Source organism: Diabrotica undecimpunctata, chromosome 7 (genome assembly GCF_040954645.1).
Source record: "Diabrotica undecimpunctata isolate CICGRU chromosome 7, icDiaUnde3, whole genome shotgun sequence".
NCBI lineage: Eukaryota > Metazoa > Arthropoda > Insecta > Coleoptera > Chrysomelidae > Diabrotica > Diabrotica undecimpunctata.
In genome coordinates, this window is record NC_092809.1 from 152,493,620 (window position 1) to 152,519,696 (window position 26,077).

General features: G+C 31.6%; 1 protein-coding gene across 4 annotated transcripts in view; it reads right to left on the minus strand.

Annotated features, from left to right (window-relative positions):
• Positions 1-26,077, minus strand: part of LOC140446047 (zinc finger protein rotund-like) — an 814,816-nt gene that overhangs the window by 297,522 nt on the left and 491,217 nt on the right. For all 4 annotated transcript variants that reach the window (XM_072538556.1, XM_072538557.1, XM_072538559.1 and 1 more), the window contains exon 5: positions 11,644-11,855. In XM_072538556.1, coding sequence (XP_072394657.1) covers positions 11,644-11,855 — 212 coding nt within the window. The remainder of the gene's footprint in view (positions 1-11,643; positions 11,856-26,077) is intronic.

Here is a 26,077-nt window from a genome sequence, read left to right on the forward strand (position 1 = left end):
AAACTCAATAAATGAATCTTCGGAATCATCTTCCATTTGATGTAACGAAGGGTCAAAATAAATTACAAGGAAAAGTTAAATGAGATTGGTTGGATTATACTAAAATCAACAAATTACTGTATTATTAAGTCTGTATATTATTTTCCAAGCAAACAACGGTACTGACAAAACGGACGAATGATTGGAAAAATGTATATAAAAAAATGTCAGAACATCGAAACTTTTCTGACCACATTATCTGCGGTGATACTACATGACTGAAAAATAGGCCCGGAATTACAATGTTGCCTAGATTTAGCCTTAATCCGCCACTGAGTATAGTTATTGCTATTTAAAAGTAGACATTCAATTTCGTAAACATTTAGACGAAAACAATTGTTAATGTTTATTTAAATAACCTAATCTGCCTAACAACGAAGACAGATCAGATTCAATGATTATTAATAAATAGGTATAAATATTACGATCAAAGAAAATCCAAACTTGTACTAAATGAGCAACTAATAATAATACGAATTAGCACTTCGTAAATTTTAAATATCAAGTAATTTATGTGTTGAAGCACAATGTTTAATTAAATTGCCTTAATAAGGTCAACATACGTAATTAATTTATTTTTCCATAAAATGATAATTAAAAAAATGAATGGTTATAAAAAATAAGTAATTATATAAATCTAACAGCAAAAAATATAAATAATAAAATTAACTAATTACACCAATATTTATCGCGACTCACGATATTACGATTGATGACAAAAAATAAACTGTACAACTAAAAGTCGGATATCGCTACATCTATGTAAAGTATGAATTATTTATAACATCTCAGATTTCAGTTAGCGATATGATGATATTTATTCAATGTATATAATAATACAGATCACAAGATTAAAACTACTCTTTCCTTAAAGGTAGTTAACCTCATTTCGTGCGAATGTTTCCCCACAACACACCTGACACAATCCATACAATGCTTACCACTTTTTAAAAGTGTCGATAAGTGGTTAAAGTCCTTTTCTTCGACAAGACCTGCCCCATATTCCAATACTTACTTTCGATTATTTAGAAGGGGCGGTTGTTGTTTACAGATTGAAATTCTGTGTATTGTGGAATGATTTAAAAGGAAACAAAATTTTTACAAAAATAAATATTCAAGATTAGTTTACCTTTGAAATATATATATATATATATATATATATATATATATATATATATAAGAAAAAAGAACTACTTGTGACTCGTTTGGAACAAATATATAACTGTTTTGGATGGGTTGGAGTCAATAAAAGGCTATTGGTTAACTATTTTTTTATTCTCGAGCTTTCAATTGTGTTTACAATTATTATCAAGAGCTAAAAAAGACAAAATACTTACAAGGTTGGACTAAAAAGAAAAAACGATTTTTGTTAACTTACCAAATAAAAATTAGTTTAGTAAGTAAAAATTACTGCTAATACATCTTCAAAATATTTAATATAAAAATGCTTTTTTCAATAAATGTTTCTCCGAAAATTTTTATAATTTTGAAAACATTTTTTTAATACAAAAATAATTGAATTTATAAATAAGTTCAAATAGCAACCAATTACAAATAGCCTCAATGTCATAAATGCCAACATAAAATTTTTATTTTTAAATAATTTAACACCATTTTTTGCTCAATCTCAAAACATTGTATCTAACAATCAGAACATCTATTATCATTCACTACCTTTTATACCATCATTAACACCTAAATTAATACAAACACTAAAGGTTATTGACAATATAAAAATAGCAACAAAGAACATCAAAACTATTTCATATTTATATTCTAAAACTAAATATCCTATAGACAAATTTGAAAAAACGAATTTAGTATACAGCATTAGTTGTACTCAGTGTGAGGCTGAATATGTTGGTGAGACCGGAAGAAATCTTTCAAATCGCATTATTTCTCACAAAAGTGATTGCAGAATTAAAAAACCATCTTGTGCTTTGGCAGAGCATGTAATCGATAAAGACCATATTATGGATTTTGATAACATTAAAATTTTATGTAGTGAAAGTAATAAATTTAAAAGGACTTTTTTGGAAATGGTTTGTATTAGCAAAAGTTATAACAATTTAAACAAAGATCAGAAATTCAAATATCATCAGATATTCTTTCTTTATGATTTATATATAAAACTTGTAAAATATCATATTTAATTCTCCATATATCTGTTACATTCTTTCAGACATCTGTCAACGGTGAATAAATTTTCTTCTTTTTGTTACTAAACAAAAAAGAATGTTTAAACGAAATTTTACTTTTGACAATATAATTGTCAAAAATAAAAATTTTATGTTGGCATTTATGACATTGAGGCTATTTGTAATTGGTTGCTATTTGAACTTATTTATAAATTCAATTATTTTTGTATTAAAAAAATGTTTTCAGAATTATAAAAATTTTCGGAGAAACATTTATTGGAAAAAAGCATTTTTATATTAAATATTTTGAAGATGTATTAGCAGTAATTTTTACTTACTAAACTAATTTGTATTTGGTAAGTTAACAAAAATTGTTTTTTCTTTTTAGTTCAACCTTGTAAGTATTTTGTCTTTTTTAGCTCTTGATAATAATTGTAAACACAATTGAAAGCTCGAGAATAAAAAAATAGTTAACCAATAGCCTTTTATTGACTCCAACCCATCCAAAACAGTTATATATTTATATATATATATATATATATATATATATATATATATATATATATCTCTTAGTATACTAGTGATTTTGCTCGTCGGGAGATCCAATCAATTGCCATCTGCAGTCACTCATTAACTTAAAAAAAAAAACGGCGCGTGGTACTTAGAGAGTGCCGACAGAAGTGAATATTTCTTATAGCGAGTTATTACAATGTGAGTTAATGAAATTTTACTTCTGCTCATCGCTGAATTGTTGATATTTTTTACAACATTCCACTTTTAAGTTCTTTACAATTTAAAGTTTTTAATAAAAATTTGTTTAGTGATTTTATAGTGATTTTAGTAATTTTCATAATTTGTTAAGTATAATATAGAATTTATTCATCATTCACATTTTTCGTATTATCTTATATTTATGTTTAATAAATTTTAATTATCATTACATTTAATTTTATTTATTTATTTTTTTAAGCCCTTTTCTCTATTCGGATTGCCGATTATAGACCTCTCATAATTCTCGCCATCCATCTCTGTTGTTTGTAAGACGTTTCCACATTAGCCCTGCAGTTCCTTTAATATCGTCGCTCTATCGCATTTGCGGTCTTCCTCGTGGTCTTTTGGCTTCATATGGCCGCCAATTCCCGATTTCTTTATTCCATCGGCCTTCCTTAAGATGTTCGTTATGTCCAGCCCATTTCCATTTCAGTTTAGCTGCCAGTTCGACAGCATCTTTTACTTTTGTTCTATTACGAATGTTTTCATTAGTTTTATGGTCTTTGAGAGAGATACCCAGCATCTGTCGTTCCATAGCTCTCTGAGCTCTTATTTTTTTTAAATTTCGTTTAATTTTATTTAGTTTTATTTTGGCAAAACTTTGACGTTTGTTAAGCGTCATTTTATTTTTATAATTGAATATGTAACGCATGTATGAGTAATGTATTTTTATAAGTGAATATAAGTGAATATAAGTGAATATAAGTGAATATAAGTGAATATAAGTGAATATAAGTGAATATACGTGAATATAAGTGAATATAAGTGAATATAAGTGAATATAAGTGAATATAAGTGAATATAAGTGAATATAAGTGAATATAAGTGAATATAAGTGAATATAAGCGAATATAAGTAAATATCTTACCTTACAATTACGATAAAGTAGTAAAATTTTCGAGAAATGATATTTAAATTATCCATTTGTAAAATAAATCAACCCTATCGTTTAATTACAGAAATAGTGCAAAATGTAAAGGATAAACACTTAAAGACAGATAGATTAATGAAGAAAAAATCATGGATGACAGATGAGATCTTGAAACTAATGGACGAGAGAAGAGAAGCCAAAAATGACCCAGACAAATATAAAACCATAAAATATTAATAAGAACGAAAATCGAGAAGCGAAAGAAAAAGAAGCAAGGGAAAGATGCGAAGAAATTGAGACTGTAGTCAAAGTACGATAGTCACAATGTACATAGGAAAGTTAAAGAACTTCAAAAGGACAAACAGAGTAAAATAAAAACGTGGAAAGAATATCTAGAAAAACTGTTTGAAGACCAAAGAGATAACACCTTTGAGCTAGAAGAAGAGGTAAATGATGGACCAAGAATATTACAGCAGGAAGTTTACTCCGCAATAACACAGTTAAAGGATGGCAAAGCGGCAGGCCCTGATAATATACAAGCAGAACTACTTAAACTAATGAATAACGAATCAATAGCAATAATCGCAAAGTTTATTGCACTAAAATCTGAGTTTATTGCACTTCCAAAAAATGCAAATATTACCGTACTATAAGCCTCATGAGTCATCTCCTAAAATGGTTCCTAAAGATAATTCATAAGAGAATCTACAAGCTGTGTGAAAGTCAAATTTCCCCCAACCAGTTCGGGTTCACAAATGCTGTTGGTACTAGAGAGGCTTTGTTCTCAGTACAAGTCTTATTCCAGAGATGCAGAGACGTCAACTGCGTCGTATACGCATGTCTGGTTGATTACGAGAAAGCGTTTGATCGAGTACAGCACGCCAAGATGATGCAAATACTAAAAGAAACAGGAATTAACAACCAAGATCTGAAAATAATTAGAAATCTTTACTGGAATCAGACAGCAAATCTCAGAGGAGAATGTGAACACACTGACTATGTGAAAATCATACGTGGAGTGAGGCAAAGCTATATTTTGTCTCCTCTAATCTTCAATCTGTACTCTGAAAGAATATTTAAAGAAGCTTTGCACGAAACTGAGAAGGTATTCCACTAAATGATTACCGGCTCAACAACATCAGATATGCAGATGACACCATTGTATTTGCGGGCAACTTAGAAGACCTACAAATTCTTATGAACAAAATCACGTATTACAGTCAACAATATGGACTCAATATAAACGTTAAGAAGACAAAGCTTATGACAATTAGCAAGAAAAGGATAACAGAATGAATAAATAACAGAATGAATAATGAACCAACAACCAGGAGATTAGAGCAGGCGTCGCAAAAGCTAGATCCACCTTCAATCGGATGGGGGCTTTCTTTAAGAAAACTTCTCTCTTGATACAAAAGTAAGAATGCTGCGATGCTACGTTTTCTCTGTCTTTTTTTATGGTGTTGAATCGTGGACCTAGAACAAAGATATGTGCAGAAAACTGGAAGCATTTGACATGTGGCTATATCGGAGAATGCTTAAGATCCCGTGGACTGACCGAGTCACAAATGAGGAAGTCCTCAGAAGAATTAATAAGAACCGAGAGGTACTGACCACCATAAAATCTCGAAAGTTACAGTTCTTCGGACACATTATGCGAAATGAATCCAGATATGCTCTCCTTCAAGCCATCCTGCAAAGAAAAATATTTGGAAAACGAGGTTCAGGAAGAAGAAGAACATTTAGGTTAAAGAACCTCAGAATCTGGTTCAATACAACATCTGTGCAGCTTTTCCGCGCTGCTGCACATAAGATAAAGATTTCCATGTTGATCGCCAACATTCGTAACAGATAGGCACATCAAGAAGAAGAAGTTATCAATTCGAATTCCACCATTGTTTTACACGAGTTTCAACTCTCATCAAGAACAGTTGTGGAAGTTGAATACCTAGTACTCCTTGAGAGGGGTATAAGGTAAGGAGACACCATCTCAACTAAACTATTCATAGCTGTATCACATAGTTCTATGAGAAAGAATAATTGGGACAAAATTGGGACAACATAAATCGGGAGTTTTTGAACAACTTGAGGTTTGTAGACGACATAATTGATATTATTGACCGGGTATATCATGCCTGTCAACTCCTTTAAGACCATTAGAGCTCCTGTGCATGAGTTGGCTTTAAAATTAAACTTTCCAAAACACAATACATGATCAACCAACATCGCACTGTTCAACACCGATCGTCGATTATGATGCATATTGTAATAGAGGGAGTGCTCTAACCATGTGGTGGGACACTATTAAGCGCATATAGAACTGGATTCAAGGTGCTCAAGATCGGATGTAATAAAATTATTTACGGGAGGCCTATGTTCAGCAGTGAACTCAAAACGGCTAATGATGATGATTAGGTAGGTACAATTTTTATTATTTCTTGGTTATGTTTAGTTGAAATATTTTTATATTATACTTCTAATACCCATATTTCGTTCAAGAAACATCTGTAAACCAATTCTTTGATTTTAGAGTATAGTTAAGTATTTATCGATTGAGTACCGCAACTACCTACAGCTACCCGCAATAATCTTCGTAACTATCCCTTAAGCCGCTAACCACTCTCGTTCCCAGCCCGATACTTTCGATGACAGTTGTCGTTTTTTAATGTAAATTTACTTTTGTACCTGTCCCTTTTTAGTTGGGGTTAATAGATTTGTCAATATTACATGATCATCAATATTGATAAGCGATAAATATTTTGAATCTTCAAATGGCTTTAGGTACAATGGCAGAAAGGGACTTTGTGTGATCTAGTTAGCATGTCTCTTTTGTTGTAAATCGAAGGATCAAAAGAGGTATTGGTGTAATTAATCTTTGATTTTAATAACAAATGGTGAGTCTTTGTGACAATCGCGCATGGTGAGATGCAAAGAATTTAAAAGCTTTTATTGTGACCATATACAGAATATTGAAAGGGTTTAGAAACCGCGAACGACTGTCATTTAAATTTGAGTAAAATTAGGTGTAGTAAACCTAGAAAAATTAACTATATGTTTAAATAAATACCGGATCCTAAGTTAAAATTACACACTGAGTCTAATATAAAATAAGACTTGACAATGGTTTTGTATTATTTGTGGCCAATTACATTTTCGTTTTGTTTCCAGCATCCAATTTGACAGATTAGACAGCGTTTAGAAATATTTTACGGTCATAATTAACATTTTTCATAATTGCTGAAGTTTATAACATGTAGACCTACATTCTTTTCCTTAGTCTTTAGAATTTATTTCTTCTTCTCTTTTAACTTTTCTTTCATGTGTTTGACTTCAGTTTAACATAAAAGCAGTCAATATTGCAGTTTAAGGAGCTATCCACATAAACATTTTTAAGTGATTTGACGTGATTTCCGATTAGAACGAAATATGTCTGAGTGTTATATTTGCTGCCCCAGTCAAAGATTAAATTAACAAAGAATATTTCGGACTAAATATTAAATACCAACATTTTTTGATTTCACTAATACAAAAAGCTATATTTTGTTAATCAACATAAAAAAATCTGCGTTTAGTACTATGTGTTTGGATTGCTTTGTAATGTTAAAATAAAAATATTAGTGAAAAATAAGATGATGGAATGAAAGGGTGAGCGTCATCGAATCATATTCCTTCTATCTTATCCTACTACTCATCCATATTCCGCTTTGGTCCACACGAGAATTCTATTTCAAAGTGGCATAACCATTTTTATACTTTAGAAAGATTAATTTTTTTGTCTACCGCCTGGCTTGAACCATGTACTTACTAAACTACCCACATTGAAATGAGTACGCTAGCTCATTTAGGAAAAATTGGATCTAAGATTATTCAAAGGAAAATTTTTCCGTAATCTATTCATCGAAATTATTTATTTCATCTAAGAAAAGTTTCTGTTTATTGACAACATAGCTAGAATATGTAGTCGGTTATCCCGCGTACTGTTTCTTAAAGAGTTGTTTATATCTTTAAGTATCAAAAAGGACAGTTCCGATTGTGATGTGATCATAGGGGTGATCCCAATAATTTTTAACAATTTTTACAAAGATAATAAATTCATAGCCTCAATTTTCTTCAAAACTAGTCTTGACTATAGTACTTCTAATTCCATTTTTAGTCTGGCTTTACACAACCTAGGATAAAACGTAGCACCGTAGTACTCCGTTTAAAATGTCGAAAGGAGCTTTTCGGGATTATTCCAAAAATAATTCTGCATTAAACATTTTTCGCCTGTATTGGTTCGACAAATAAAACTTCCTTTCATTTGCATTGTATTACTCATGACATATGTATCTCTATATGTATATATACACTATACACTGACTTAAAACAAATAACCGGACACGTGAAAGTCCATAGTTTGCTCCTTTTAGTTTCGTTGAATTGCCCTTTATAATAGCTAAATATATTTATCAAAACAGGAATTGATTTGTAGGGCAAATACCAAAGCTGCGCTTTGGTTGCATTTGTGGTATGTTGACCAAATCCTGAAGGACATGGTGCTGATAGAAAAGACGTTTAGGCTGAAATCTCCGATAATCTTTTCTGAACATAATTTTGAAAAGACCTTCTTCAATATACCTAACGAAAATTAATTAATAACTGAACTGATGGCGTCTCCTGAGGTAAAATGTTCCAGAAGCAAACTGAGCCTCCGTTCGGTTTTTCGAAGTATATAAATGTAGTTCAAAATTTCAAAATATCCTTAATAGTCTTTAACTAACGATACGCGATGGTGGAAATCAAATATTTAGAGGATAATAGTTTACAGAAGATTATACATAAAAATATATTTAAAAATATTGATTACAGGCAAAATTAAAACATTAAAAAAGAGTGACTACATACTGAAAGTTGTTTACTACTAAAAAATCATGTAGTCGAAAATTAAAATCACCACGACATAATAGATAGGTTCATGAACTCATTGTTAATTTCAAGGACTATACTATCCAATACTTTTATAGATTTCTTTAAATGGTGATCAAAGCCAGGTGTTTTCTCAAGCACAGTACCCATCGAACCCTGTTGTTAATTCCATGGTACCTACTCACTTGCCATATACCATTGATCTAATTTGTTTGGATGTGGGAGTTGGTGTAATCACGAAAATCATTTCCATCCTATATAATTTGGCGATAGAGGCCCCACAGAGGTCACAAATCTCGGGTTCTACAAATCACGAGATATACTTCTGACCTGCTTGTCAAGAAACTAATAATTTTAGAGTTGTAAAACTGCAGGGGTTCGTTTTTTCAGTTTATTACGACATCATTGACGGTAGTAGCCAACCACTTAATGGCTGTTTAAAATACTTCAACACTGTAAATTTCTTTTGAAGGGATCGTGTTATACATTTTAATTCTTTTAGATTTACTAGTAGGAAAATATAAAGGAAATGTTGGTATATCTGCTAAATTATTATTATTTACTATTATTTATTTATGAAGTTTGACACAGATGGTGACGAATTCTAAAATATAAAAATATAATATATACACTACTGCCCAAAATTAACACACCACCATAAGTTTGAAGCTATTTTTCTTCTGAACGAATAATTGGATTTTGATGATGTGTTTTTCATATTATAGGTCTATTTCTAGTAAATCAATGTATTCATTTTTTCTAAAAAAATATCAACGTTTGAACCGTATAGGGGTGTAAAAATAAAGTTGTGTTTTTCATCGTTTTTTGCAACACCCTGTAGAATTTATTAGAAATAAACGCTACATCTTGTTAATGTAATGTTAATGAGAGAATATGTAAACTAAAAATAAAAACAAAATTCTTTAATCTCTCAATCAGTAACATACACTGCCACAACAGAAGAAACGACATCAAGATCATACTAGGAGATATGAATGCTCAAATAGACAAAGAAGAACTTTTCTTAGGAACTATTGGTAAACATTAACTCCATCAAAATACCAATGAAAATGGAGAATTACTTATCAACTTTGCCAGTAGAAAAAACATGATCATAAGTTCGACTTTTTTCCTACACCCCGATATACACAAAGCGACATGGATTGTGCCTGGAGGAACAATCGCCAACCAAATTAATCAAGTCTTGATAGACAAACGGGCCGCAACAAGCATACAAGATGTGAAGAGCCAAAGAGGAGCATGCTGCGGATCTGACCATCTCCTAGTACAGATAAAATACAGATGCAGAATTCAGAGAAACAGGAGGGAAAGACAGGAACAAAGAACAGAACAGCTAGATATACAAAAATTGAAACAACAAGATGTCAAACAGAACTATGAGAGAGAAATAACACAAACACTGACACACACAGGCAGTCTAGGCACCGAAGAACATTGGGAAGAAATCAAAACAAAAGTTATTGATGCAGCAAGAAAAATCATAGGCAAGAAAAAGAAAAACACAAAAAGGGAATGGTTCAATGACGAGTGTAATAAGGACATACAGAAAAGAAATGAAGAACACAAGAAATATATGAAAAGAAGAACCAGAGAAAGAAGGGCAAGTTAACAAGATGCAAGACGGAGGGCCGATAAAATATGCCGAACAGAGAAAAGAAAATACGAAAACGGCAATATACAGAAAATGGAAGAAAATCTTCAAAGCAACAATATAAGACGTACAGATATTTACGCAATTTAAGAGAAGGATACAAACCCCGAACAAATCTATGCAGAAATCAAGAAGGGCAAATAACCAGTGATCCAAAAGAAATAAAATCAGTCTGGAAAACCTATTTTATACAGAACTTTAAATGTTATAAGTTTTTATTAACATTTAAAGCAAAGAAAACATTACTTACATAAACTTTATTGAGATTTAATACAAATAAAGCCTAAGAAAATATATAGCCTAAATAATATTTAACAATTCCCCTTATTAACGAGTATTTTCACCTCTACATGTAATTACTTCTTCACAGCGACGAGGCATACTTAAAATTAAGCGGCGTATTTGGTCTTGATCAATTGCATCTTGCATCCCAAACTTCTCTCACCAAAACATCTATGTCGTCAAGAGAGACAGGTGGTGGTTGTCGACTTCTGAGTTGACGATCAATAATATCCCACATGTTCTCTATGAGATTGAGATCAGGGCTGCAGGGCGGCCAGTTCATGGTTTGTATTCCAACCTCGTCCAAATATTTACGGACCACACGTGCAACATGTGGTCGAACGTTATCATGCATTAAAAGAAAATTATTTCCCAAGTAAGGAGCAAATGGAACTACATGGTTAGACAAAATGCCTGTATAGAAACGGAAGTTAGAAGCAAAATGAAACAAAAGACTTTTTTGCATATGGAAATATTAACCAAATATAAAGCTATAAAGAAATTATTATATGGAAAGAAGGATACAAAAAAGAGAAAGTAAAATCATTAGAGAATTTTCAGATTAGCAGAATCATTAGAAAATGAAGTTAACTATAGATGATAACAATATTAGAAAATGAGTAAAGCAAGCACCGTAATCTAAATTCGACTCTAAAAAAGGCCTGTCAATATAAGAAACAGTAAATATTATGAACTGTTAATGCTTGTCTAGTAATTTGAAACTCGATATCGATTTCCTTGTTTAAGTAATGCCAATCATACGTGCCTAAAGTAATTCCTTCATTTATCATTCAAATCAAAATTATTTAGTAATTGTTACATCAGTGGAAATTAACTTTTTTCTGGCCATTTCTGAAATATTTGTTTTTAAAGTATTAAACGATAACCGCAGTAAATGACATATTTTATTCTTGTCGCATAAATATGGTTATATAAAATTGAAATCACAGAATTTTTCAACGTACCTGAGGACACATTTTGCACTGGTACTTTCTCGGTTGAGGACCACCATTCTGCATGCCTCCCATTTTGGTTGCATTAATTGGTTGAGGGACGACTAGCAGTGCTGGACTCGAACCTGCGACTCCAGGACTAGAACTGCTAGACGTCGATCTGCCCGACGTGTAAATTCCTGGTGTTCCAGTCATATGATGGTGGTCTTCCATTCCATACAGACCTTAAACAGAAAAAAATGTTAAGTAATAACAATGTAGATCTTATATACTAAAACGCTAAGCCCTTTTCTTGTCCACCACTTTACTCAAAAACCATATTAGATAATTAAAATATTTTTTCGGAATATTATTAGTATTACGTATGAGATTGTCAAGATATACTTTTGGTACAAAATTCACTTCCGGTTTTGAGATGACCGGAAGTTAAAATTTACTTTAAGTTTTAGACCCCACAATGTATATATGGATCGAAAGGTCTCGTCGAGACGAATCTAAATATGTACTTCCGGTTGCAATCCGTCACCGGAAGTGACCCGAAACGCGCATAAAACGTCAAGATAGAGCAAATCTGACACCGGATTCGTGATCAGCATGTAAAATTAACTTCTAAATGATATCCATGTCGACATTTGATGAACTAAAAATTGCATTCCGGTTTTGAGGTCGACTTCCGGTTTCGTTTTTATTAGTCAAATCAATAGAGAATTTAACGTAGAGTTCAAAAATGTAAGTTCACGAAATTATCATTTATAGTTTTGGAGTTATTGATAAAAATATTTTTACTTCCGGTCATTGTATATATTGTATATTTTTCTCGCAAAATAAAAATTTCATTTAAAAAACTCGATGTCGAGTTGGTCCGCTAGTAAATATTATTGTCAATCAGTCAAATTAATTTATTTTATTTTTGAGATTTTGTTAACTTATTTGAGTAGATTAACAAATGTTTTATTATAAAGAAATATTAATAAAAACAGTGGTTCCCAAATTTGTGCGGTCCCTTTTTTCGTAGACTAGTGCATTCAAAAAGATACAGAAACATTGATGACGGATTTGGATTTGACAATTAAAAGTATGTGGCGGAAAATATTAAAAACCGTAAGTTTTTACTTAAACTATGATAGATACTGTAGGAAATGTCGGTGAAATGCAATTTGGATTCCGCAATTCCATGGGTACACGTGAAGCACTTTTCACCTTACAAGTCCTACTTCAGAGATGTCGCGATGTCAGTTGTGATGTTTATATTTGTTTTATTGACTACGCCAGGGCATTTGACCGTTGTCAGCACCAGAAGATGTTCGCCGCCCTACAAAAAGTAGGATTGGATGAGAAGGACATTCGGATCATCATGAATTTATACTGGAACCAGCGTACACAAGTCAAGGTCGAAGACCAGCAACCGACCAAGTGAAGATCATGCAAGGAGTAAGGCAAGGCTGTGTGCTCTCGCCGATTCTTTTCAATATATACTCGGAGGAAATTTTTACTGAAGCCCTCACAAACCTAGAGATGAGAATCCGAGTGAACGGTGAATACATCAATAATATCCGCTACGCCGATGATACTGTGTTACTAGCAACCAGTCTAAATGATCTACAAGCCTTACTAGACCGAGTAAGAACTGTGAACGTAACATACGGACTAGACCTTAATATTAAGAAAACTAAATTTATGATTGTCAGCCGTGCAAATTTAGATCCCGGAGCACTAATAGCAGGTAGCGAAGAGATCCAGAGAGTCGATAGATTCACTTATCTCGGAACTACCCTCAACTCACAATGGGACTACGCTCAAGAGATCAGATCCAGAATTGAAATGGCACGGTCTACATTTGTCAAGTTGAGATCCTTACTGTGCTGTAGTGAGAACCAAAATGCGGATAGTAAGGTGCTATATTCTTTCAGTGTTACTATATGGAGTTGAAGCCTGGACGCTGACGCAAGCCACAGAAAAGCGGATTGATGTCTTGTGGGTCTGCGGGTGCGGATGTGGATCTACAGGAGGATACAGCGATATCGGCGGATACAGGATGAGATCCTACAGCGCATGAGAAAAGAAAAAGAAGTCCTTAATTTAATGAAACAACGTAAGCTTAAGTACCTTGGGCACGCGATGCGGAACAAAGAAAAATATCGAATTCTTCAACTGGTTATGCAAGGTAAAATATTTGGCAGGAGAGGACCAGGACGACGTCGTAGCTCGTGGTTAAAAAACCTCCGATAATGGTTTGGAATGACCTCTGCGGAACTGTTTTGCAGAGCAGTCAAAAAAACCATGATAGCCTTGATGATCGCCAACATCCGGATCGGATAAGGCACTGAAGAAGAAGATACTGTTGATGATAGATATAATATGGTATGGTATGATAAATATTATAAACCATCTTATGTTGCGGTGTCCGAAATCGGTATCGGCAAGTAAGGAATATTTAGATAATTTTAAAATTGACTGATTTATTATATATTGGCAATTTGTATTTTCAGCGTTTAGTTACCGTACCGGAAACCTGACGATGCATAGTAAATTGTAGTATGCGAAACCGGTCTTCGGAGGTAAAATAAACTGGTTGTGAGTAAGTCTATTATTTTATTTCTTTTTACCTAAATTAAAATTAACTCACATATGCAACTCATTCAACATTTAAACTTTAAAGATACAGAAAACATAGAATGAAGCTTCGCGCTAGACAACAACACCGCCTATTGTACCAGTTTTTTTACATCTTGAAGGTGACATGTTTTGATCTTAAGTTTCTTTGTATTATTCCTCTAAAACACGTTTAATACTAAGCATATTTATTTCTTTTAATTTTTTTATAAATATTATAACAATAACTTGAGTAATATTTATTTTCTTAGTTTTTATTTATTTAAGAATATATATTATTTTCTTTGCGATACAAAAGCTGAATGTAAGGTATAAAAAATGACTTTGACTTTGATTTTTGGTTCTGCGCAAACAAGATCTCCATATTATAGTGAAACAAACCTACGCCACAAAAATTAATTCACGATTTTAAAATGATTAATAGACTTCAACTGTTACTATAAACAGTCATTGGATATACATTGCCGTATATATATTTTTAAAACAGGGTACATACACACATGAAAATAAAAGAGTTGTGCGAAACTACTATTAAAAAGTACATATATGATAAATGAATTAAAAACCGACATTATGCAGTGTAAATTTGATATTCTGACTTGGGCACTTGTGAAGAACGTTCCTATTATTTTTAATATTTTATGCTTTTAATTTTTCAGGGAGAATTTTGATCATATCATTTTTAATGTTAATTTACGAGTTACTTCTTTTCCATTTCTCTCTTTTTCATTTGGTTTTCCTAAGTATTTTTACTCCGTCAACAAAAAAATCCGTCAACCTGTCAATAGGGACATACAATATAAGATCATTGTCTAAGGTTGAAAAGGTACATGAACTGGAATAAGAATTAACAAACATAAAATGGGATATCATAGGCCTATCAGAAACTCGACGAAAAGAATAAAACCGAATACAGCTAAAATCTGGTAATCTACTGTATTATAAAGGAAATGAATTGTTGAAAAAATGAATTGTTGATTTACCACCTCTGAAACCAGCCTGGTATTGTCCTATTATTCGCTCTGCATATGGTGCCATACGATGGCATAGTATATTGGAGAATATTTTATACGCTGCATTTAGGAGCGTAATTCCTGGATGGTTAGAGCATTCAAAGATATCTCCCCTTTTGTGTATGGTGCAAAGTATTCCAATATTCAAATCATTGGGAAGGGACTTCTGTATCCATATTTCTTTTATAAGCTGCTGTAGCGCTATTATGATATCGTGGCCACCTTCTTTATATAATTACGCTGGGAGATTATCTATTCCGGGTGATTTGTTTCTGGCTAGTTTGTTTACAGCGTCTTTAACTTCCAGGATCGTTGGTGGATCCTCCTCCCTCTCGTCTGCTCCGCTTACCTCGCAGCTTTCGTTTTCCGGGTTTTCTTCTTCTTCCTCTATATTAAGTATCTGGTTAAAATATTCCGGATATCGGTTTAGTACGTCTGTTGTTGTTGTTAAGAGATCGCCATTTAAACTTCTACATTGATTTGTGTTTGCCTTAAATTCTTTTCTGTTGATGTTAACGTTCTTATAGAATGTTCTGAATTCTTTCTCTCTGTTGAGGTTTTCTATATATTGAAGTTCCTTTTTTAAGTGGTTTCGTTTCTTCATTCTGTGTATTTTCTTTTCTTCTGTTCTCTTTGGAAAGCATCTATACGCAATAAACTCCTTTTACAAAAAGAAGCCCCAACGAAAATGGACATGGATCAGCCCTAATGGATCCACAAAAAATAAGATCGACTACATACTGTCCACGGAACGATATATCATTAAAGATGTAACAGTTCTTAGCAGATTCACAACAAGTAGCGATCACAGGATGGTCAGAGCAAAAATTAGTATTGACGGTAACTATGAAATGAAAAAAAAAAAATAATTAGAAACTCAGATCTAGTAGATAAAAACAAACTATGGCAATATAAAGAGATATACAAAGACCTATTAAAAGAACAACTTACCAAAAAATTAGACAGTGATGATAAAGATATAGACGAAATAGACAACATACTTATGATTACATCAGAAAAGGAAATAGCAAAAAAGGATCTAAAAAAGAACAATTATATATCAACAGAAACAAAGAAGCTTATAGATAAAAGAAGGAAGCAGAACGAAGAAGGTAAAAGGAAATCTATAGAATATGTAGAAATCAATAAAACAATAAGCAGAATGATAAAAGAAAATAAGAGAAAAGAACAAGAAATAAATAAAAGAAGTAATACAGAACAACAAATAGCTCACAAAAAGAAACTCTAAGGGTGGTGAAAAAATTACTTTGACAGTTTAGTAAACAAAGAATTTGAGACATATGGATAGTGTTAGAAAAGACAAGAACAACATGATCAGCAGGATGATTTATTAGAATTATGGACGTAGGATGACTACTGGATGTTTACTGGCTACAGCCTCGAGAAGCCGATTTCCCTAGGAATAAAATATAAAGTAACCATGTAAAGTTCTATCAAAGTTAATTAAGACAAATAAAATACGACCTTTACTAGTTATTTTAATTGTGATCTTCATTTGCTTAATACAATTCTCTTAATCTCTTTGGACCTTTTTAATCATTCGATTCATAAATATATCATGCAAATTGTAGATATACATAGAAGCAGGCAATTTTTCACTTCTGTTTGTTTAATTGCATTGACGATAAATCCCCTAATTACCCCCTTGATACGACTGTTTATATAAACATCCACAGATGTATTACTTCAAGTTAGCCTTGATATCGGAAACATAGCCGGGAGGTAGTTACTACATTAATAGAAAGAAAAAACTTGCAATATTTTGGCTGACCAAAAACGAACAAAAACCGGCAGGTTAAAAGATTTCCTGTTTGACGGGTTGTACAAAACTAAGTAAGACCTTCAATAAACAGTCTACGAGTCTAGTTCAAAATGTTTATATTCTAGAAAGAGTTCATTCACTTAAAGAAATAAAACTGAATCAACAGTATGAGAATTGGAAATGCTGTTTTCATTTACGACTAATTTAATAAGATTTTGAATTACTTATTTCAAATTGTCGTCCAAATTTCTCAATGATTTAAAAAACAAATAAAGCAAAAAAGTTTTATCAAACATGTTCCATACTGTTTTCATTATGTTAGATTAGATATGTTACTCTACAAAGAGAGAACAATAATGATAGAAAAGAGGTGTAGGTGCTCTACTAACCATTAAGCAGAAAAGCAACATGCCTAGATCAACTGTTAGTTTCTTTTCTAAAACTGATTGGGACAGAGAAGATTTATATCTTAGTAAATTTGCCGATAATTATCATTTTTTGCTTTTTTGATTTAAACAATATCTATATTAAATATTATGTTTATATAAGGTTAAGCCACAATTGATTGTAATGAAAATTACGTTGTTAATAACGTTTGACGTTTCTATTTCCGCTATAAAAGATATTTAAAAAATTGTGCGAAAAGTTTAACCACCAAGTTAAGTTATGTTTTTCAAAAAAGTGGCTGTTCGCCAGTTGAAATTAGCCAACTTGAGCTTAAAACAAATTAGACTTGGTTTTGGTGGCGCTTTAGATATTATATAAATAATATGTCTTGGAACTTACATACATAAAAGGCTCTGATTTATGAGGTAATAAAGTTTTTAAGAGACATTTAACAAACTCAAATTTTTGATGATAATGAAATATGTTACAGAGCCGTAACAATAATATTTTAAAAACGTAATCATTAAAAATTGCTAACGGGAACCATTTTTTAGGATAAATTTGTGTAATAATATGCATAATGTGCTGTATTACCATTATATTTTAAATAGTATGTTCTTGTAAAGGCATAAGTTTGATTATTATATCTTATTATACCTACATTATACGATACATCAGAAGAAATTAAAAAAAAACATGTAATAAATTCACTGTTTAAATAAATATTCTGTACTCGTATTATTGCAAAAAAATATTAAAACCAATAAACGATAACTTGTTGAGCAGTACTGATTGAAACAACAGAGCAGTAAAATGTTATTCATAAAGGTAGTGTCTTATCTAGTCCGCTAGCAATAAAGCTACCAGCCTTTAATTGCAAAGCGGTTTTCTTAGGTGGAAAATACTTTAAATAATAAAGTGTTCATCGATAATACTAAACTTCCTTGCATGTTATAAAAAAGCAAGTAACTTTCGCGGAACCCCTGAGTGATCACCACGGAACCCAGTGGCGGATCCAGAAATTTTTGTCAGGGGTGGTCATGGGTCTTGAGGGTGATTTTGATACAGGATTTAAATTTTTGCACCTTTCAATGGCTGACCCCAAGAAATATTTTGTCGGAGGGGGTGGGGGAGGGGGGAGGGGGGTCATGGCGTACAACATTAAGGAATCTTAAACTTACACAAAAAAAATAATTTAAACCCACATACTCTATGACAGTAAAATCAAGCGTACAAGACTATTAAACCAAAGAGGAAAGTTATTAAAATATAAATACTGAAAAATCAAGGACTGTCAATTTAAACTAGTTATTTTAAAAACAATTAATTTAAACCCACCTATCCTATAGCTACAAAATCAAGAACAAACTAAAGATAAATAAGTATAAACCAAAGTTAAGTAATTTCAATGCAATAACTCAATGTAAGTGTAAACATTAATGAATGTATTTAACATTCCTAATAAACTCTATCTTATCGTTGGATATCCGATATCAATTTGTAACAACATTCATTTATTCCTTATTGCTATAAGGAGTGGAAACATGGACTTTCGGAATTACAAGTATGAGGCGTATAAAACCCCTTGAAATGTGTGTTTTTCGAAGAATGCTGAAGATTTCGTGGACAGAGCATGTGACCAATAACGAGGTGCTGAGAAGAATGAGGACTGAGAGAGAACTCCTAAATATTGTAAACAATAGAAAAACGAGTTATATAGGACATATTTATAGAGAAGAAAAATATAACTTTCTACGACTCATAATGGAAGGGAAAGTAGAAGGAAAAAGAGGTCCAGGAAGAAAAAATGCTCCTGGCTAAAGAATGTAAGAGACTCGACAGGCATGGACACACATTCGATACTAAGAACAGCTCAAGATAGAAAGCAATTTGTTGTAGTTATAGCCACCCTTCCGTAATGAAGAAGAAACCTTAAGAATAAGTGTAAACAGCATTTTATTTAAATTGATTTATTCAACAAAAAACATAATATAATTAGGGAAAAGTTATTTCTACAATTAGGCATATTAGGCTATAAGTGAGTGAAATATTTTTTTACTCGGTATTGAAATTTTTCTCACGAATTGTCAGCAACAGCCGGCAACGAGTGGTAAATAAAAGTTCAGTCATTAAAAATACTATAAGATTAAGATAAGTAAATATTATATGATTTTATAAAAATGTATTCTTTTCGCCTATCGAATTTAGCAAATCGCTCTATGATTGCATCAACATCTACAGAAATTTCAGGATGCATATTGATGAGTGCTAAACCAGTTAACCTTTTCGCAGAAGTTCTATTTCTAAGCCAAGTCTTTAGACGCTTAAGCGTAGACTCTGTTGTTACTGCACTGACTGGCAGTGTAATTAATATTTGCAGAAATATTCTGGTATTTGGATACATATGAATATCGCAGGTTTCTAATACCTCTAAAATACAATCGGGAAGTTTTCCATTATTTTGCACGACTCTTTTTCACTTTTGAATCCACAGTGAAAACTCTTGTTCTACTGTGGAATATGCAGTAAGTAGTTGGTCCAATAATATCCTGGAAGGTGTCAACAATTTTTTTTAATGCAACTTTATCTTCTGGTGTGTTATCAGTTTTAGGCAAAACAACTCGAAGATTAAATAGATTCATCGGTGAAAGTCGTTCTTCTAAATCCGTTAAGATATTGTCTAAAAGGGGTAGATCTTCGGAAATATTCTTCGCAAGAGTTAGCAGATTGGTTTTGACAACAGGATTAACGAGAAACTATACGAGGCATCTTCAATTCAATGTCTAGTTGTTCAGCTATTTGTTTACTTCATAGTAAAGTTTTTCTTGTAAAAAACAGACTCAGCATTTGATCTTTTATTTTGAAGAATGCATTTACTGTTTTATATGGCCTCAGTAGCCTACTTAAAATTTAATTTTGGTGACTGAAGAAGACGACTAAGTGACACAGTTGTACCTAAAACATCACTAAGACAAACTACTGTTTCACACTTTCACAAATATCTTGGGACAGCAGCCCCCAGTTCCTTTATTTGTATTCACTAACGTATAAGATAGAGCTAATGCAACAACAATATTCACTTTGATATTCATTATAGATAAATTATAAAATGTAGCACACAGTCTCAACAATTATAATACATATTCAAATTACAAACAACCAATTCATAGACAAAACTGAAGATAAGAAATACCTAATAGAAAATAACAATGTGCGGATTTCGTGCAAAAAGTCATGTCATGTACATTGAATGAGCAGTAATGTGTGAACGGTAATTCTATCTCATCGATAATCGAACGATTCTTTAGCACTCAACTGACGAATTGACTCTGAATTCGTGGAAGTCTTAGTCGAGGTATTACTGTATTTAGAATTGTTGATTTTTTTAAAAAGCAATTTAAAAAGGCTTCCGTATAATTCTACACTTACCCCTAGAATAAATGAGTTTGAATCATTTCAACTCTTGACTTCTTGCTTATAGGGTTGATGGGTTTTAAATTCTTTTTTTTAGGATTATTTGATTGATATTTAATTTTGTTTTGGGGGTGGTCATGACCCCTGTGACCCCCTCCTTGGATCCGCCACTGACGGAACCACTGAGTTTAAGAAACGTTGAACTAGACCTAGAGTATCTCTGAACTAGATATAGGTAATGGATTTTGACAAGAGCTATGACCTTGTAAATAACAGGTAAACTTGTGTACTGCATCGGCATGACTCATAGCTCTTGTCAAAATCCATTACCTCTACACTTTAGTTTATTACAATTTGAGAACTCTTGCTGAACTTTCTTGTGTGACCTAGTCAGTCCACGGCTTAACATAATTTTGTTTTTTTAATTTCAAGGTATAGTATTTCATTACATATTTTATTTAAGATTTAAACATAGGATTAAAAATTCTTTAACTGTTCAGTAGAATTGTTTCACCTGCTAAACCATAGAGTTCCTTGCTATTTATTCTGTTACACTCAATTAACATTTAGCGGCCCAATCTCCTGTACATTTTCCTGCTGCCTTTATAATTCTCTTCCCATCTCATTAAATACAACAAAAAATATTGAGAGCAGAATATATTTTAAATAAAGCTTTGCCAGTTTATTTAAACTGTTCTTACAAAAAACTTTTTGTAAGAAACACAACATAATAAAGGAAGGTCAAAGTTTTTTAAAATTTACCTCGAAAATTCGTCTGACAAGTTAAGGGTTCACTGACTTTTTGTTGAAGGTAATGGCAGATCGATATTGTTTAAGTACATATATTTATATTGTATTTCCTATTTTCTTTTGGGTTCAATGACATCAGGTCTTGTTATAATATAGCCAAATAATTCATTTTGGTTTCAATATTGATCTTTTCATGTCCTTGTCTTCTTATATATATATATATATATATATATATATATATATATATATATATATATATATATATATATATATATATATATATTGTTATGTTTCTTCTTTCCCAACCAAAGAAAAATAAATAAAAAAATCCATCGAAATAAAATTTTAAGATATCAATATAAACAAATTGTATATAGTAATTTAAGATAAGATTTAGTGTAGATAAGAATAGAAATTTGTTTTCCGTTTCAAACAAAATTATCAAAAAACCTTTGTTTAGAATTAGAAGACATTTTACCTGTAAGTTAATCTTTTCATTGTTTGTATAATCGAGTATTAAATGACCATATTCTAATCTTTTGAAATATGTATAAATTGTGTATTGACAAAACCAATTTTAAAGTAAGCTATTTAGTTTTTCTCTGAAACCGAAATTAGGCTTTTCCAAAATCATGGTAAACACAATTTGAGCTTTTGATTGGACGGTCGTTTTTAAATGGGAATTTGTGAGCCGATCATGAGAACCGGAGAAGTCAGTTATAATTTGGTCATCGAAGGAAACAGTCGTTTGTCTCAAGATAGGGTGTGGTTCGTGAGTTGGATACCGGCATTGTGAAAAGAATTGAATAGTTTTGCAGAAGGAGATAGCAAGTAGATTGAAAGAGGTCCTTGTATCTACCGTTGGCATTTTGTGAAGATTTGTGAAAGTAGTTTTACGGCATCAAGTTGACAAAAGGAGGTCCTTGTGTCATTAATAAGTAGTTGAGTTTTTGGAGAAGTGCATCAGGTGTTTTTGGTTAGTGCAGCAGGTTTGCAGAGACGTTAGGAAGGAGCCTAGGTGCCAAAAAGGAGAGATCACATCGTTGAGGAGAGTGGATTTTTCTGGGTATGTTCCAACATACAACTCAATAAGAAAATAAGCTATAAGTGTTTTGTACAATTGAATTTTATATCTGTGAAGGATCGGTTTGACATCATGGTCATTAGCATTCAAATTTAAGAACTGAGGTTTTGTTAGGCTAATCAAAAGTTTAAAGTTTTGTTGTTTTCTTGTTTCAAGTAAAGAAAAATTTAAGTAAAATTGGTTTTCACTTAATATAAATGTATGTAGATTTAAAATCTTTATAAAAATTTGATTTATTTTCTTGTATGCTGATTGACAAGATAACGACAGAATTTGATAATTGTTTTATTCGTTCATATAAAATAAAGAAACGTAAATTTTTGTAATATAATATTTTTTTTATTCTTATCCTTCTTCTCTATCCCGATAAAAGACAAATAGAAAATTTTTGAATCCATTGAACACAGGTAATATAAGGAGTTTATTTTACTTTTGATAACAAATAAGTTATATTTTTTTTATTGGCTCAATAAACTAAGATTAAAGTCAAAATAAACAATCATAACAATATATATATATGTATATATATATAGATATAGAATCGGTAGATTATTAAGGTAGTTATGGACATTTTCTATGAGAATTTTATTCAAGAAAGTACAAAGTAGGCTACTAATTACTTTTCTTCTTCTGATTGGAGTAGGTTGCCCACTTATCTCAAATTAAACAATGCAATAAAGACACCAGTAAACTAATAAACGATCAAGTTAACGACTGATATTATCTCAAAGAACTTGTCCATATTATCCGTTCAATAATGTATGCAGACACATCTACATACATCGTTTTAAAGCTAACGATGGTCGACATACATTAAATCTCTACTCGTATGTGGTTAAGCATATAGAACAAGATATTTTAAATATCGTCTCGTTGACCGGTGTTCACTTATATATTTTGAATTTTTATTAACTAATTTCCATGCTACAATATTTGAAATATAATTATTTATTTGTTTAAAATAATCGTCCATATAAAACATCTGGAATTATATATTATTTGCATACCCAACATCATTAAGTTAATCTAGTATATTCTTTAGGGGATAACAGAGTAAATTAGCCGATTTTTCAAAAAAAATTTCCTTTTATTTCTTTGCATATATTATTGGACTTTCTTCGAGCATCGTTATTCTCCCATTAGCATAACATGTCCATACCAAATCACTGTTTTTCTGTATTTGTTATTTACCTTATTGTATACTTGTGCACATGTTATAGTCTTGATATTTTACATGATAATCCATTTCAACTGCTTGCACCTTTACTCTATCTTTAGTTAATCTTATGCTCTATCTTTAATTATTAGCAAATAATAGTTTGATATATCCGTGATTTTGTTCTTAATGTAATTCTCGGTGACCATAGAATAGAGTTAAGCCTTTTTACACATCGCCTTCCCAGTGTTACTCAATTCTTATCATCCTTATTTGTTTCCTCTTTTTGTATCAGGAGCCCGCCTGCAAAACTAGCATAGGCGTCCTTCGGTTTTTTAAATTTAGTTATATTTGTTTAGTCTTTTGGCAATCGTTTTATTTTAATTGAATGCAACACTAGATTATGTTCTTTTAATTGCACAGTAAGCCAAACGATTACTAAACTCCTGGAACCCTTAATTTACAAAGCTCCTAACAAACTAAATTTTATGTAAAATATTTATTTTACTACAAATAATTCATTTACGCTCATAACTGCTGATACAAAACCTTTAAACAATTTCAGGAATTTGAAGAAAATAAACAAAGTATTTCTAATAAGTGCAGTTTTTAAATTTTTGAAACATAATATATTTACCAATAAATTTATATTCCTAAGGGTAGGAATTCTATGCGTTGTATATTTTTGTATATTGTACATGTGGGTTGCAAAAATAACAAACATAGATTAGCGTATTGTATAACACTCATCAGTTAACCTTCAATCCCCATTCCTTCTCAATTTTTCTATATATTTACATCCTTTTTGTTGTTCACAATTATTACTTGATCATTCTCAAATAAAAGGGTACATAGACAGTCATTTTGGACTTCAATTCCTACATTCTTACATTTTCTCATCCAATTATGTAAAATTTTCTGAATATACAATACAAAGTGAGGAAGTGGCAACCTTGTTTAAACATTATTAATTTTAAAAGGGTATATATTATATATAGCTCTAACGTATACGATACTAAGACCAATTTCGTCTAGCATTTTAAAACTTTTATTTAGGGGTACCGTATTACAATCCTTTTCTAAGTCGACAAATATGAGGTCGGTATTGGGATTTCTAGCTGCAAGATCTACCAACATAAAAACCACTTTGTTCATCTATTACTTTTAACTCCTTGTATATTCTTTTCTTCAGAATTTTGCCGTATAACCGTTCTAAAGAGCTAGTTACACTTATACTCTTATAGTTTTTTACATTTTCTTACACTTTTCTTATACATTGAGCTAATGCATGCCAAATTCCATTCTTCTGGTATATTTTCTCTTAGTATTAGACATTTATTAAAAAGTCAAATAATATATCTGGGGTATGTTTCACCAATTCAATAGGAATGTTTCCAGGCCCAGTTGCTTTTTTTATTTTTCATCTTTCTTAATACAGATTTAATCTCAATCAAAATGCTTTCCATTTTTAAGGAAAGTAAATTTTAGTTACTAAAAAAATGACTTGATAATATTTCAATGAGATGAGATCTACCAATTGTTACTTCAGCAAAAACAAGTGATTGCAACTCTGAGACCTTAAGTCTGAGGTCAAATTTCTCACCTTTAATACCACCCTTTGGTTATAACATAACATATCATTCGACATTTCACTTGTCATTCTATTTTGTTACAAAAATGGAGGAGTTGTGTTTACGGACAGACAGACGGACAAATCCAAAGTATTCAAGTAATTTCTTAGAGATTTGCAGACTACAGCAACGCAAGAAGCAAGATTATGCCAGTAAGCAATGTCTCGCCTACGTTAAGAAGTGAATAAAGAAAACTATCAACAAGCAATTGCATTTACTTATATCTTAGGTTTTCACCTAACGTGACCGGAAGTAAAGTCGATATTTGATCTCTTCGTGTAACTTTTCGTCGAATAATATACGATTTCACTAATTATGAGTAATTTTTACCAAACTTCCGGTCATAATTTTTAACTGGAAGTGATATAAAAACCGGAAGTGCATATTTGTTCTCGTCTTTTTAAGGCACGTCGAATAATATATCGCTTATACTATTTCTGAGAGTTAAAAACAGTATTGTGAGTTGCAACCTTGGAACTGGAAATCCAAGGTAAAATTTCTTACCTTGAATCACTTCTTTGGATTCTAAGCTCTCGTTCGACACCTCATTTGCCATTATATCTGTTCTAATACTGGAGAAGTTATGTTTACTAACGGACGGACAGACAGACATGG